This window comes from Diadema setosum, chromosome 21, assembly GCF_964275005.1.
Source record: "Diadema setosum chromosome 21, eeDiaSeto1, whole genome shotgun sequence".
In the NCBI taxonomy this organism is placed as follows: domain Eukaryota; kingdom Metazoa; phylum Echinodermata; class Echinoidea; order Diadematoida; family Diadematidae; genus Diadema; species Diadema setosum.
In genome coordinates, this window is record NC_092705.1 from 29,020,392 (window position 1) to 29,037,465 (window position 17,074).

The 17,074-nt window shown below is 40.6% G+C and overlaps 1 protein-coding gene across 1 annotated transcript in view; it reads right to left on the minus strand.

Moving 5' to 3' along the window:
• Window positions 1-17,074, minus strand: part of LOC140244304 (rho guanine nucleotide exchange factor 7-like) — an 89,630-nt gene that overhangs the window by 59,073 nt on the left and 13,483 nt on the right. Inside the window, exons 2-3 of the mRNA XM_072323947.1 lie at window positions 11,467-11,603; window positions 10,335-10,578 (exon numbers count right to left, since the gene is read on the minus strand). Coding sequence (XP_072180048.1) covers window positions 10,335-10,557 — 223 coding nt within the window. The 5' untranslated portion in view covers window positions 10,558-10,578; window positions 11,467-11,603. The remainder of the gene's footprint in view (window positions 1-10,334; window positions 10,579-11,466; window positions 11,604-17,074) is intronic.

Below are 17,074 nucleotides of genomic sequence, written 5' to 3' on the forward strand. Positions count from 1 at the left end.
TGTTTTGAATGACTAGTGTTGCAGTGATTACAAATCTTGACCAAGAAAAAGATTTGGGAAATAGGCCCTACAAAAACAACAACAGCTTCAAAACTACAGCAAAGTGTTGATGTATCTGAAATATCTGGATATTTCTGTGAACATCCTTTGATTTTCTTTTGATTAGGTGCAATTTCTTCATACCCTATGCACAACTGTACATGATGTACACAGATAATCACAATGGACAATAATCTGTTTGGGGCTTGTCGAGAGGCCCACACAAATGTGAAAGATTTGCTTTTCGTATCTTCAAAGGAAATGTGACACATTGACATGGCATAGCACAAGATCCAAATTCTTGCAAAGCAGGACTCTTGAGTGTGTTGCAATTGGGCCCCTCATACGTTCATTCATCTACACAGATACTCAAGAGCTCATCAGTTGAGCAGCTGCAAACCTGTTGTTTAGTTGTACTGTCATTCAAGGACCCCCACACTCCCTTGGTCCCACCAGTGCCTTCTGTTGTTTGTTGTGTGCAGCCAAATGAAACTGCCCTCATCATACCCCACTGCACATATTCACCGGGGTGACAAATGGGAAATAATAATCTAATGGCCTTTCAACCCCTCCCTCTCGAGTTAGGAATTGTTAAATGCATAAAACAGACAAAACAACAAATACAACTCTATCAACCATGTCACCAACAGTGATACAATGGTGTATGTGGGGGTGGAAAAAACAATTGATTAAGCAATTCCAATGCCTACTTACTCTTTTCCTTTTGGGCAAAAATGTATTCGAATGAGGCAGACCGGTCGGTCTGCTTCAACGAACGTTTCGCGCTGCAACAGCACAGACACATCACGACCATCGTACGCATCCGGGACGTCCAAAGGTGACGACCAAGGTGTTAATGAAAAGCAAAGAGAAAGAGGAAAAAGGCTGGTCTGTCCGTTCCTGTTGAGTCAAACTCCCATCAGCATGCACATTCAAACCATCGACACGGCACTGGCGCAAAGATAAGGTGGATGAAAATAGAAGACAGCAAATCCACACAGGGTGTCCCCCCTGAAATCACAGTTGGCGATTCAATTATCCACAGTCGTTAACATTGCCCCGTAATCATTTGTCACAAGCGTGGTCAGGGAGGGGGTGGTGGAAGGGGAGGAGGGTGGGGAATTGCTGGCTGGGGAACCAAAGTAAAAACAGTTCCTGTCAGGTCACTACACCAGTTGCTTCCCCTGGCCGCTGGTAACATCCGAGGGGAGAGTGCCGGCTTGGGAGCAATTCGTCCATGCACCAATTTGGTGTGTAACCGGGCAACGGCATCCAAAGTTATGACAAGCAATGATGAATGTGATTGAAAGAGTCGGTCCACAAGTAAGCAGGCCAGCGAGCCACAGAGAGAGAGGGAGAGAGAGCCCAGTGGGGGGCCGGACAGCGTGTGGTGGGTTACGTGTGTGTCAAACCGATCATTAGGCAGTGGACCATGCTTCCAAGTTCAGACGATTAATGCCGGGATTAATCGAAGATGAACCAGATATTTCGACGCCCTACTGCCGATGTGACGAGGCCTCAAGTTGTGTGGGGTGTTGAGGTTCCAATCTCGCTCTCTCTCTCTCTTCCAAGCCACAACTTCTGGCAGGAGAGAGACGACAGATGAGAAATAAAGGAAAACGAGAGAGACGAGTCACGAACTAGGGTGTCCTGATGCAACTGCGATTACTCATGCAGTACGGCATCACGGATGATTGCTCCAAGGTGGATGAACTTGACATCGTTTTGGGGCGACTTGTGGGCAGGACAGCCCACCACACATGACGTCAGCGGCTGTAGCATTTTGAGGAGTGTTTACATGGACAAACAGCCCATGTGTTTTGGGGGGCACAAAAGCACCCCTCAAACTCAATGTGGGTGTTTCCCCAACTCAGCCACACAACAGCCAAGCCACTTACAGTACACATAAAAAAAGAAGAAAAAGATGTGTGTGTGTGTGTGTGGGGGGGGGGGTTGAGAAAGCCACTAAGTATTAAACTTGGTCCAAGTGTCAACCTCATTAAAAGAATGCATTACAGACAAAGGTATTGTGTAGCCACCACAGCACAATATTCAAAAGGATGGTCTCGATCACAGCCCTGCTGTAACAGCGGAAGAAGAAATTTGTCATTATTTTGACAAATTGTTCTTCAACTGTCTCTCGCTCTCTCCTCTCTCTTTCACAAACCAATTCGGCCGATCTCTCAACTCATACCCTTGCTACATGTACTTTCCAGGGTTGGATGTGGCATGCAATTTATAACTATGAAGAGTCAAAACCATTTAAAGATAATATTATGATGATGCTGAATATGCTTTCTCATACTCAAATGCTCATATCTCACTTCCTCTGCTACTGTTTACAACTGATATTTGTTGAATAATGTGTACGTATGGGTACATCTTAGTGGGCAGGCACAAATGTTAAACTCTGCATAAAAGTAGATTCTCCTAAAAGTGGCATGTGACAGAAATGGGCAGGAGGAAAGACGTTGTTTTACGCATACTTTGTATTAATTAATCACTTCCACATATGCCATGGTCAGTGGTAAGAGCACTTGGCAGTAGAACAACTTAATTACTCAACCCCATCTATACAAACAATCTTCATGTCCACAGGACACACATGACCATTGTTAGCGCCACTTGAATCTTCATCAAAAGGAATTCTCTCAAGTGCCTGCTCTCCCCTCCCCAAGAGGACTGATTCTTCATGAACAGCTGAAGGAATTCATCAAAAATACAAGCTTGCTAATCAAGGCTTTCTCATAAGCCAGAGCTGTAAGCCATGTAACCTGACCTGCCAGGGCAGCTACATTGAACGTGCAGCACTAAGCAGTCATGCTGTTTCAAAATAAGAAAAAAATAAAGATGGAACAATAATGATTTTATATACCAAATTTGTATCGACTTGTTTTGTTTTACAAGGCAGCTTAGGAAACACTGCACACTTGTAATTAAGCAACCGCTCCTTAAGGACAAAGCAATTAGAATAAAATACCTTGCCAAAGGGCACATCTGTCGCAGCCAGGGGATTAATCCCTTTTTCTCAACATTCATACACATGGAAAGTACTCGAGAAACAAAGACATTCAATATTGTATCATTTGGCTTCCAACATTACAAGTTTTGTTTCAGTACTCTTCATGAATAACACATAGATGTTGATGATGCAGTTCTGAGCATGATGAGCATCGTGCATCATTCAAGTGACAACATTTCCTGGGTAATCGATCCCTTTAATATTTAAAATCCCTTGAAGTCAACCAACGTCTGGTGTTGCCCAAGAGGGATCCAGATTTCACAGAATACCACCTGTTCGACATGGCAACACTGCTTTGCTGCCGCTCCTCCTCCTCCTCCCCCCCCCCCCCAAAAAAAAAAGAATTCAGGAAAATCAATTTCAAAAGACGGCAATCATATTTAACATAGAAAAGGGTAGAGTTAGAGCCAAGATATATGGGGGGGGGGGGGGGGGGGGAAAAGCATGATGCTAATTTGATAAACAGCAACAGGTACCACAGTGGGTAGCGATATGGGTCTACCAGAAATTCTCTTTGTTTCTCTAGGGTGTAGACTCAAAACTCTACGTGAAGACTGCTCTAAACTCCCTAAAAATCATTTTCTTTGTTTCACAGATCAATATAAGTACTGATAGCTGATCAATCCCAGCAAGGAAAATACCAATGTCTCCAGTTTTATGCTTTACATGTAAGTACTGTAATGCTTTAGGCATCAATGCCAATTAGTTAAAATTATGCTTTGCATAAGTACTGTAATGATTTAGGCATGAACACCAATTAAATTAGGAAAGTGGCAACAGTTCTTGCAAACAGGGAAAGAAGGCTGCTTTTAAATTAGCTCCTTGTATTTTGTGCAGTACTGGTGTTATGCTGGAGCTCTGATGATCTGATGATACAGTAAATATTTTAACTATGATAACAGTGTGAGCCGAATTGATTAGTGTGAAGATAGTAATAATTTTCTAAAATGTAAAGGGCACGACTCGGGTACAAAATATGCCCATGCTGCTACATTCTCACATGCAACATGTGTGCATCAAGGAGGGGTGTGGTTAGCGCAACGTGCGACGAATCAAACTTGGCACATGGACAAGGAAGAAGGGGTAGGGGACAGATGCAGACAGACATACTGATAGACAGACACGCACACACAGACACAAATACACACACACACACACACACACACACTCACAATATTCACAACAATGACTCATTTCTGATGGCTGTCACCAATACATCGACACAGCCAACAAGAAAACACAAGTTCTGCGCCAGAAGGACGCACTGTCAGCTGCTACGCAGAAGGACTTAAAACGCCTTGTGGAATCTCTGGCATTAGCAGTTTTTCTATGCTTTACTGGTCCAATCCTGAAAAAGTTAACTGGTCCAACAGTAATTTGTACTGGTCAGAGACCATCGGACCAGTGCCAGTGTGCAGCGTTGCTTTAGATATCAGAGATCTTTGTAATTCTCTTTTCACTGGCCAACAGGAAATTAAGGATACGTCCAGTTCAAGTAAAACCCTCACTTGTTTGAAAACACAAAACATGTTCCCGTCCATATTCTATAAAAACTGTCTTGCCTTTTCAGTTGTGTGGTATTTAACACTCACTGAGGTTGGTGTTATGAGAGCTATGAAATGATTACTGTCATTATTATTACTGACTTGAAGTCTTTTTCAATCCCTCATGATTGTGTCACAAAAGGTAGTAACAACCAATAAGGATATATACAACTGCACCATGAGTTTTCTAGATTTAAAAAAAAAAAAAAAAATCATTTTCAACATGATTTATCCGGCACAATCAATCTGGTCTTTACAACACACCAGTATACTCTTGAGAAAATTCTCATTGAGAAGTAAGAAGAAGTATCTTCTCCCAGTCCTATATTCTTGCTTGACCTGGGCAAGCCGGTCGGTCAGTGGGTTCCTTGAGCCCTGGATGACCAGGAGTCAAAATCAGACTTTTAGGAGAAGCTTCCCTGCCTAGAGTTGAAGAGGAAGAGAAGACATCTGGGCCAAAACTGTGTTCTTCACAGGAAGGGCAGGGAGGAAAAACACCTGAAGGTTCAGCAGTAGGGGAAAGAAGGAGGAGAAAGGGGGAGGAGCTAGGGTTAGGGTTAGGAGTAGCCTTTTGTCAAGGCCCTCTCGCTGTATGGTGAAGAGAGCCCAGCTGAGGGGGGTCGCGCTGGCGCGCTCGGCTGGGCTCGCTTCGCTCGCCCATTACAGCGAGAGGGCCTTGACAAAAGGCTAGGTTAGGAGGGGCCGAGGATGGGGAACTGGGGTAACACCAACCCCATTGCGCAACATTTAAGGAGGGGTTACTTCTGCCAGAAAGTTGGATGAATGCAAGACTTCAAAGCAGCATGCTGTTTTTCATTCAAATCCGAGGAAAGTTGGAAGAGTGTGAAGGGAATCATGGGGTCTTTGTGGATAACTTCATGATAGCGGAGTTTGGGAAACAAATGTCTCAACAAGTAAAACCCTGTGTTAAGAGAAAAAATTTTCCTCCAGGAAAATATTTGTGGGATGTGCTCTGAGGTAACTTGAATAACATTACATCCCAACCAAGAGCAAGTGTCCAGACAGTGTATCATTTCCTGCAAAGGGAGTTTTTACTGAGTGTGGTGGCATGCCTAATCCATGCCATTCTGTTTCTGGGGTAACCCACAGAAATATTTGCCAGCACTATCATTGCCAAGTTTGCGACAGTCTGAACCATCCCCCACCTAATGTATGTCAGCCAAATCTGCCGAGTCAAACCCTCATGGTCCAAGAAACCACCTTTTTCTGTTTTGATGTTGTACCTGTCAATTTTTATCACTTATTTGTGGTATTTCAAAAGGTTTTGGAAAGAAAAAAAAACTTATCTCAGCCATGTCTTTGGGCTATTTAAAGGGGTTATTTATAAGAGAGTGCTTCAGAATATAACCACAACGCCAACTCAGATCATGGACAAACATGTAAACAGTGAGGCTAGGACAAATCATGACAAAAGATATTTGCTCAAAGTTTTTCAAATGGGCATTCTGGTGAAAGTCCCATACTTTTCAACATGGCAAGTGCTCACTCATTTTGCTTGCCAAACAGTGAAATTTAGTTGCCCTGGCCAAACAGTCACCAGAAGAATTTGAACCAGCCAGAACAATCTTCAAGTTGAATTTGAAGTTTTGCCAAACAAAAAAAAAAAAAAAAAAAAAAAATTGTTAAGAGACTTAGGTAAGCAGCTATAAACTTCCAGCACAAATTCCTGACACATTTCTACTGAGAAAATCAGATTATTGTAATAAAACTGATACATGGTGATGCATAATCAGTTTCTAACATAACAAACAAAATGAACAACTCATGCCAAACAAAGATGTAAAATGAACCAAAAGTTTTGTTGTTGTTGAACAACAAGAAGATTGAAATTAAAAGTGCCTGTACCATCAAGTAGAGTTCTCTTCTTTTTGTATAAAGATGATATCCAAAATCATTTGTTTTGTCTTTTTTAAGGGAATACTTTAAAAGTATACAAAGCAGCTTGTTGTACTGCAATTCAGTATTTTTACACATCATTTAGAAAATTATGCAGGAAAAACAGTATCCAATAAAATTGAATTCACTAGCTACAGATCTGATCAATTGCAACTGGACTGGTAATTTCTAAACTGAAACACTGGCAGAAAATATTTAAGAGATCTTGAAATTAGTAAGCTGTGATTACATTGATTCTTTGTCACTTGTGTGGGAAAAACACTTGAAAATAAAAATTAAAAAAATGAAGAAAAAAAAACCCTTCAGAGGTGTTATCAGTCAGAAACCTGGACAAATATTCCAGTATGGTGAATGGAGTATTTCAAAAGGATAACAAAAGCAAAACAACAAACACAAAAATTTACCTGCATGTCACAGTTAAAAGACTTTTAACAATTAAAAGTTACTGCACAAATAATGCAAACAATGATAGGAATTTCACCAACAGGAAGGAATATCCCACACATGTCTGCACTTTGTAACACCTCCAGAATAAATAAATGGCAAACAAAAATCTTTCCTGTTTATTTTTTCTAGAGTAAAAAAGGAAAAGAAGAAAGTTCAGAAGTTCAGTGAGTAATGCAATCATCAAGATAAAACAATACCTAGTGCGCTGTGAATGCAACCATGAAATATTCATCGGATGAATCCAAAGGTGTTAAAACCACTCGAGGGTAACATATTGTACATGTATTTGCTAATCAAATGCCCAATATGTCTATTCTTGGTGAATTGTCAAATGCAAATTAAAAGAAATGGGCATCCATACACTACTAAAGCTATCATTTCACCGGGCAAAAGAAAAGTATATGATTGACTGGTACTGCCTGGTGCAGTACACCACTTTGATTTCATTCAATTTACTAGTTCTCATAAATAGTGTGATAAAGGTTGTTACTGAAGAGAATTTAAATAGCTTGCTAAGACTTGCGTGACATACAACGTTATCATTAACATAATACACATCAGTGGGAGCATTAGTAAAAATTACCCACACAAGGCACCTTTGGAACAGTCTAACATGCCTGAGGAGATAGCTGAGGGTGATGGGGATGTCTTGAAAGTACCACGTGTGGGTAATCATGCTAATGCCTGAACAAGATGATGTGCATTATTTGTTTTATATGAAATGATAAAGCAGATCCCTGTTATCCAATAAAATTCAGAGACAGCCATTTTGCTGAATATTTAAGTGATGAAAATCAACATGAAAGTGCTAATGACTGGTCATTATACTGCACTAATGACCAGTCATATTAAAAAGCAAAACTATGTGTTCAAAGGCATAATAAATGTCTGGTCATGTGTATGCTCTCAACATATCATGTGATTAAGATCTGCATCATCATTTTATAACCACAACTATTTGCATGTGATTCCACGTAGTTAATAGCTATCTACTAGGAACGCATGAACTAATAATGTGATTAACCCTTTCCACGCCAGGGACTTTGGACAGTGTATACAGTGCAATAGTGTTTCTTTTGTTTGTGAGTGTGTGTGTGTGTGTGTGTGTGTGCCAATCGGCACTCACAGCATGCAAAGAGTTAAAAGGTCATGAAGATAATTTCAATGAATTTGAATTTGTTTGTAAATTGGCCAATCAATTACACACGTATACACACTCATACTAACACCTGCAGAGATACACTGTAGTTCCCACAGATGACTTTATGCGCATTTGAAAATACTATTCATAATTTACAATGCACTCACTTTTCATTAAAGGGCATGCACAAATACTAGGCTTATCAGATGCAACAAACATTGTATGATATGTATTCAAAGTAGGAAGTACACCAGTAGGAAGTAGTACATCAGTAGAAACTGTGGCTTTTTTTTTTTTACACCTCAACACTTCCTTGTTTGATTCCATCCACACTCACAATGGAATGCACTTTGGCGTTCGAATGTCATACAAAACAATTGATCATTATGTGAAGTGCACTTTCAGCACACACAAGATGGTGCAACCTTGAGTCAATGGAAGACACACACAAAAGATAAAGCATACCCCCCCCCCCCCAGCAAAAACCAAAACCAAAACAACTATCTCATTTAAATTCTCTTCAACAAATCCGGTAATATCATGTTCTACTATCTCATAGTCCGAAGCATCATACGATTGACTCTCAATTATTGTGCGTTTCACAGTAGTAGTAAGAACTGAGCGGGCAACATCTATCTCACCCAGAATTGAAAGATATTTTGAAAAAAAAAAAAATCAAATACAACAGGAGAATGTATGCCACATTGCCAGAGTGAGATTCATATGTTGTGCATGCTATGGTACTGATTTCTAGATAAGTGATATGTTCAACTCCCCCCCCCCCCCAAAAAAAAAAAAAACCCTATTGCACACATTCTATTAAAAGTAATAATTACTAGCACCATACACAGGAGCATGTACCCCCCCCCCCCCCACCCCCATTAATATACCTCTCCTGGTATATGTGTACATACAGTATGTTTTGTCTGTCCTTTCATAGCATGACACTGAAACTGAAAAGAAATTTTGCCTCAAATTCAGCTCAAACCATCATAGAAATGCCTTCAATTATAGGAGATGCAAATAATGTTCAGCACAATCCAACACACACACATACACGCACACACACAAATACACAAAAGTATGAAAACACGTTCAAATGTGAACATGTTCCTGCTCTTCTCTTCTACCCCCTCCCCCCCCCCCCCCCCCCCCCGAATTTGATGAAACATGCAATGGCCTGACATTCTACAGAAGAAAGCTAGCCAGCTTGCACAAAACCACACTTTGGGTCCCCCCCCCCCCCCCCGAACACACACTAGCCCTCCCCTTATTGTGTACATGCAGACTTGACCACACCACCAACCACAAACATGCAGAAACTCTTACACACACGCAGGAAATTGGGTGTAATTATACTTGACATTGGGTGTGATAATACTTGAAAATGGGTGTGATTATACTCGCATTGCGCCAAAATCTACACTGCACACACATAGAGCACGACTTCCTCGTCTCTGTTCACTCATGCACACTCTGGCCTCAAAGCCACATAATTCCTGTTCTAAATGATCTTCCCACTCCACCAAGTTCCGGGTGGGATCAATGATGTCGAAAACTTCCCGGCAGCCAGACCTCATTCGCGTTTGCGTGTGTGCTTATCTTTACTCACAAGCAGCCATCAAACATGATGTTTTCTCAGTCTTGAATGAAGGCTATGTGTTATAGCTTGATGTGTTAAATGCATATTATTCATCCTTTCATCTTCCCTTGTTTGCACTGCCGTGATGTACAGGTAACTAATTACTACGTACAGGAAAGAGCAGTTTGTGGCATCAACTACATCACTTTGCTTCTGGTATTAATATCATTATGTAGAAGGAAGAAGGGGTGGGGACCGGGGTGGGGGGGGGGGGGGGGGGGCAGGGGACTGGAAGATGGTTTGAGCACAGACATCTTGACAGAACTTTGTGAGCAGTCTTACTTTTGGGTTTGACGTGGCATGACCTACCTCACTTTAGTTCTGGTATTAACATCGTTATGTAGAAGGAAGAGGGGGTGGGGTGGGGGTGGGAAGATGGTTTGAGCACAGACATCTTGACAACTTTGTGAGCGCGGCCTTACCTTTGGGTTTGATATGGCATGAGCTACCTCACTTTACTTCTGGTATTAACATCATTACGTAAAAAGAAGAGGGCGTGGGGGGGGGCGAAGGGGGGGGGGGAGACGGGAAGATGGTTTGGGCACAGAAATCTTTGACAGCACTTTGTGGGCGTGGTCTCACCTTTGGGTTTGATCTCCTTGACATAGTTGCTAGGGAACCAGCCGGACCTGCCGTTCAGCATCCCCTCCCACCATCCTCCGTCCACCATCAGCGTGACCGTGATGATGTCCCCCTTGTTGAAGTCCAGTTCGTCTTCTTTCCTGCCCTCGAACTTGAACCGCGCCCGGAACTGCTTCAGGGGCTCCGAGCCCATCGTGATAAGACCCGCCGGCATGGCCGCCATATCGGATACCAATCAAGGGAGCTGCGAGATGAGAACAAACGGCAACAGTCGTCTTTACAATCAGTGCGACTGTCGGGAGCTCTCTACACACTTGACAGGCACAATTACATGATATACAATACTCAAGGGCAGTGTCAAGTTTCTATGCAAGAGTCCTTCTCACAGAAATATTGCTTTCGAAATCGAGGAGCATTGGCACGGGCCCGACTGCATGATCGCTCTCTCAAAAATTTCCACTTTCGTGTGGCGGAATCACTTTCAGTGTAGACAGCAAAGGGAAGACAACATGATCCTCATCCAGACACTTGTAGAAAGTTTCAATACCAATTTCACACCGAAGATCATGTCTACAACAAAAACTACTAACCCATGGCTTACCATGATAGACATGTCTATCACTACCATCAGGCTACCACTGTTCTACTTCTACTAGTGTTCTTGCACACCAATTACACAAGTGTACTACTACTTCTACCACCACCATTATTTCTTCTACTTATACTACCATTACTACTACTACTACTACACTTACTACTACTATTACTACTACGACTTCTACGCTACACATATCTGAGTCAATCGTAGTTTATATCAGTCTTTGTGTACACACAGAACAGAAATTCTGCGTAGATGATGTAGTCGTGTTACCATGGCAATGGCACCCTATAATTTGAGGAATATCAAGGATTTTGAGCTCAGATGGCTTACTGACGTCAGATTGCTCAAATTTTAAAACCTGCCCAATGACTCCGCTTAGTTTGGGCCATTCCATATCATTCCACCAATTTCACACAAAAAAAATAAAAAATAAAAAATGAAAAATTGCTGATATGTCTCCCATTTTACAAAGGCAGTTGCACAAGGTGCCACTGTTCAAACGTGCCTACAAATGATGACAGAAGCACTCACCTTCCAAAAAAATGATTACGCTTATGAGATGTCGTCTCACAAAGAAATTGCCTCAAAGTCTGTCTGAAAACGGTTCTGCTCGTGGTCAATGCTTCCCCCGTTCTCTTGCATTCTGAGCGAGTCGCATGTCGTATATCCTGCAAGGATTCAAGAAGTGGACGTAATGAATATCTCAGGTAGTTATGGATTCAAGAGGCTCCTGAAAGTGTTGCACCATCAAAACTTAATGAGGCATGCCGTATATTTAAGAGCCACGTCATATCAATCTCTGCACTTTGCTCATTTTGTAAAATGAGTCTTTGCAATTTGCGAAATACACATTAGTTCATGCTGCGAAGATGACAACCTGAATATTTGCCTCCCACAGTGGATCGACTGCGACTATGAAGATGCAAACTGGAGTTTCTCAACAATGTAGTGCATGCGCAATTGATTTCAAATCAACAGAGGCCTGGTACTTAAAGCGTATAAAAGACATACAGGTGTAAGTCTGTGCATAGTTCCTTGATAATTGAATGCTATACCATTCTTGAAAGCAGACTCAGGACTTACAATGTTATGAATCATGTGAAGATGACATAAACTGTACCATTTATCACACAAAGGGCTTTTATAAACTATAGGTAAATGGTAAATGTTCGATTGAAACCTTCCCCCCCCCCCCCGAAAGAAAACCTCTCCTTGACTGGTCTCAATACATTCTTTCTTTATCTTTTCTTTTCTTTGTTGCTTTTGTTCTGGGTTTTGTTTTTGGCTTTGCTTTGTTGTGTTTTTTGTTTAGTTTTTGACATTACAAACTGACCGAAACAGAGAACCAATCCAGCGAGGGCCATAATTACTTCCTCAATCACATCTTAATTTGCCTCGAGCAGCCATTGTTCCCTCTTTTGCAAGAAAGTACATTTTTGTCGCTGGACATGGGTTACCTATAGCTATGTGCAGGCATGAGATTTCCACTCCATTTGGAGTTTCCTGAATCAGGAAGAACCAACGTAACATGAGATGAGAGATCTATTCGTCTTAATTTTCACTCTGAAACTGAGAACAAAAATGACCTTGGGATTTTCACATTGAAAGTATTTCAACAGAATTATATATGGCACTTTTTGATCTTGTGGTTAGTACATAAATATCACATTTACTAAATACTTAATGTCATGTATATTTACAGAAGTAATGGCATGGGTCTCAACAATGAGACTAGTATACAGAGAGCCTTCCAGCTGTTCAAGTTATTAGATGTCAGGCACCAGCAGTTTTGCATGAATGTATGGACCAACAAATAGAGAGGGCGGTTCCCGTAAGTGTCTGGGTACACAGACTAGCACCATGCTGGTGCAGAAGCACAAAATCGGTAGGAGGCCATCTACTGGCCAAAACATTACATGTCAGGCTGCTTCCCATCTTTCCATGGGACAATGCTCTGATTCAACATTAACGGTATACATTTTTCCTGATATGGTATACAGGGAGTAAGAAGTACTTTAAAACCTTAAGGACAAGTTCACCTTCATAGACATGTGGGTTGAGTGAATGCAGCAATATTAGTAGAGCACATCAGTGAGAGTCTGAGGAAAATCGGACAATCCATTAAAAAGTAAAAAATTTTTGAAGTTTCTGCTCAGTCATGGCTGGATGAAAAGATTACTATAGCTTGTGATGTCACATGTGTACAACGATATAAAGAAAGAATAAAGAAAATTCAACACATTTTCTCGCATAACAAAAGAACACTCAACTTCTCTCTTTCAGAAAGCAGGAGGAATAATATAACCCTTAACATAAGTCAGTAACAAGTCGAAGAAATGTGCACTTTAGTCAAGGAGCAAAGTTTTGTGAAATTCTCCTTTTATCTTCTTTATATCGTTGTAAGCATGTGACATCATACACTGTGGTAGTCTTCTCATCCAGCAGTGACTGCGCAGATACTTTAAAAATTCATAACATTTGCAATTACACTTGTACAATTTCATTTTTCTTTATTATTTATTTCTTTTAAAGAGGTCCAAAACGGCCCATGATGTTTACAAATGCAAAGTCCGGGTCATGTTGTTTACCCAGCTGAGCACATGCATACAAGTACTTTAGTTGAAGGATGTTCTGGGTGTGTCACCGAGCCCTTCACACAGTGTGTCTGGTCCACTTTGGTTGATATGAATGAGGTTGTAAATTCCCAGTACTTAAATTCCCCGGTTCTGGATAACTAGTTAATGGCAAACACACACAAATGTACATGTACAATTACACATGTGTGTGCATATGTCTATACCCATACACACATATGTGACCGTGCACCTCAAAACGAACATAAAGTCGCACACACTGATTTTGCGTGAGGACTGAAAATAAGTGAAATGGGTCAACCTAGCCGAACTTGACTTTTTCATATTTTCTGAAAGAGCGGGTCTTCTTTGACATTATGCTAAAATTTGGAATCATAAAACGGGCAGGAAAGTGTGGTCTTTTTAGCAGTTTATCTCGAACATTTTTGGTAGAATAGTGTAATTAGGTGCGTCTTTAGAATCGCTTTTTCATTTCTGAAAACCTTGTCCACACTCTTCACTTTAAACTCTAATAACTTTTGAAAGGATAGTGCTACTGCCTTGAAAGTTGGCATTGATTATGGACAGAATGCGTTAATGAGTCATGCTTAATTTCAGTTTAATCTGATAATCCCTTCATTGTTGTTACTCTGGTGGTTTACGTCCTGTTTTTGTCCCATTCATCTCACAGCCAGCACGGTTTGGTAAAGATTAAGCGCTTGAATAGACACTGTACTTCAGAGCCTCTTTTCTCAGTTCACACTTTTCCTGAGTTTGTGCTTTCTTTCCAATATTAAGATAGGTTAGGGAGTCCATTTGAGTTGAGTTATACATCATTTTAAAGCTCAAAGTCTGCTCTTTCAGAATATGGTCTTAACTAAAAATTCATGTCTGGCGACTTTTTGTTTGTTTTGAGGTGCAGAGTCACATATGTACATCTACAAGATAGAGAAAGGTTTATAATTTGTTGAGATACATACAGTACATACATTTTTGTACAATGTATTATATGTGTGCACATTTAATACACAAAAGTGTACTTGGTACCAAAACATGTAAGGATCTAGAACATACATGTATGAGGTGTAAGATTAATTCTACTACAGACTGTATACATCTTATTATAGTTCATTAGGCCTCTTTGAACGTATACAGATATAAAGAAAAGTAACAGGTAATAAGAATCACTAGAGAGGTGTCACAAAGAATCAAAGAATTATAGATGTCAATGACAAAAGAACAGAGTATGGATTATAACATTAACTCGGAGGACATTGTAATGTATTCTAAGCATGCAGGTTGCTATTGTAGAGAAAATAAAAAAAGGTGAGCTTCATTACCTGTAGCCTACAAACCTTTGACCTAACCCTATACAAATAGTGAATGGTCATGAGTGCAATGATACAAGATTTCGCATGAGGTTGGACATCCAACAAATGTGGTCCAGATTCTTGTATTTAGCACAGAAATGTCAACCGCTTTTTTGTGAAAGGCGAAAGAGTAGCAGTCACAGTTAGTCAGTTGTCGTACCTGGGTATGTACGCAAAACCAATTGGTTGTTGTTTACAGTGAGTGACAAATATGCACGCTTGAAAGCGCATGGCAAAGGTTTGTTTTAGAGCCATGCAATGGAACAAAAACTTCATGTCAATCATGAGTTTAACATGGTGACGTCAGCCATGTGATATCCGTGATATCCATTTTTGCTCTAACAAAATTGCATGCCTGACAGCAACAGCGTGTGATGGTACTTTTAACTGCATGTCACGTGATTGGCAATCAACCAATCGGATGGCTACATTCTTTTTAGGTGTTGTACATCACAAGACGTACAGCCATCTTTGCATGCAATGGAACAAATGAGTGATGAATGTAAGAGATTGAAGACGCAGGGAAAGGGGGGGGGGGGAAGAGAGAATGAGAGTGGGGAAAGACAGACAGAAATTCATAGACAATGAGAAACTGAGATTGGGACAGAAAAACTAAAGCAAAAACAAAGAGACCATAATGTACCATTATCAGAGATTGGCAGGTCCTGCAAATTTTGATGTGCATACCAGATGTGTAATACCAGGGTATCAACAGGCACGGTTTGAAGAAAACAAAGCCTCAACCATAGGACTAGGTTATCACAGCCTGAAAACTGTGTGGTGGAAAAACGCAAGAAACCACTATCACCACTACCACCACAAAAAAAAAAGTACAGAAAAGAAAGAACAAAAAATTAGTGTATGATGCTGCATATTTTTTTTTTTTTTTTGGGGGGGGGGGGGGGAAGGTACATTTATACTCAGCTAAACCAGAAATGTTCATGTGCACAAAATTTTTGCAAATTTTGCGGGGAGCCAAGATTCGTAAAAGTAAGGTGCAAGCGTTTAATGCTTACAAGTATACACAATGCATTGAATGCCAATGGCAATTTGTGAAAGTTTCATGCTGCAAAAAAACGATTGTGGGCTCCAATTTGCATAAGTTTCAGGTCCTGAATATTTCTGGTTTCGCAGTATTTGTGAAGGTATTGCGATATCTACATGATATCTATTAAAAATCTGAGGTTGTGGAGCAAAGGAAATAAAATTATTGGTGGGCATTTAAAAAAAGAAGCTTGAATTGCAAAACTTTTTATCAATATGCTTGAATGTAGGCTCTCAAGAGAGTACTCAACTAAAATTTAGGATTTTTTAAAAATAAAAATGTGTAATTTAAGTTTCACTTAAGCAGTCTTCAGTACATAACCTCACACCTGTAGTCATATGCTGACATAGAACGACATGCAAGCCTGCAAGTTTAAAATAGCCATGAGCTGCACATAATGAACAGCAGACGGATGTCTCATACTCTTAAAATGTATCAATCTTTTCTTCTTCTTCTTCTTTTTTTCTCCTGTTCTTCCTCCTCCTCCTCCTTCTTTTCTATAGTGCTCACCTATTAAAGACTTGGTGTAAGGTAATTAAACTTCAAAGGTTCTTTTAACTTCTTTGTCGTACAGAAGACTGAAGTTCACCCGAGCATCAAACTTATAAGTGGGTTTTTTGTTTTTTTCATCTTTAAAAATGTGCATGCATAACTACACACACACTCATACGTAAAACTACATAGAAAAAAAAAAAGTTTGGTAAGAGCATCAAATCGAAAACTGAGAATGCTATTACATGAAATGCTACCATACAGGCAGACAGACAGACAGATATACCTTGGCAAGACAAAGAACTAAACAGACAGACAGATCTCCCAGGAATGCCATTTCACCCCCATGAAGAGTGAATACTTCCTCAGCTCTTCAAGCTCGCAGATGTTTAATAGAGTTGGGGCGGATCACGTTTTATTTGCATTCTCCGTGACGGCTCCCAGCAGTTGGAAGAAGCGAGAGTCTTGCGTTACCTCCATTTAATCTGCCAAACTGTCAAACCAGCGTCAATCAATCATTCTTACCTTCCCTACACAGCTAACATCCTTAGTGTCGGTTTCCCAAAGTGCTTTCAATTCCTTGTGATGTATGCCACCAAGATTATTATTTCCACCGTGCGTGCTACTGCACCAAACAGAGGGGCCACATCGAAAACAAA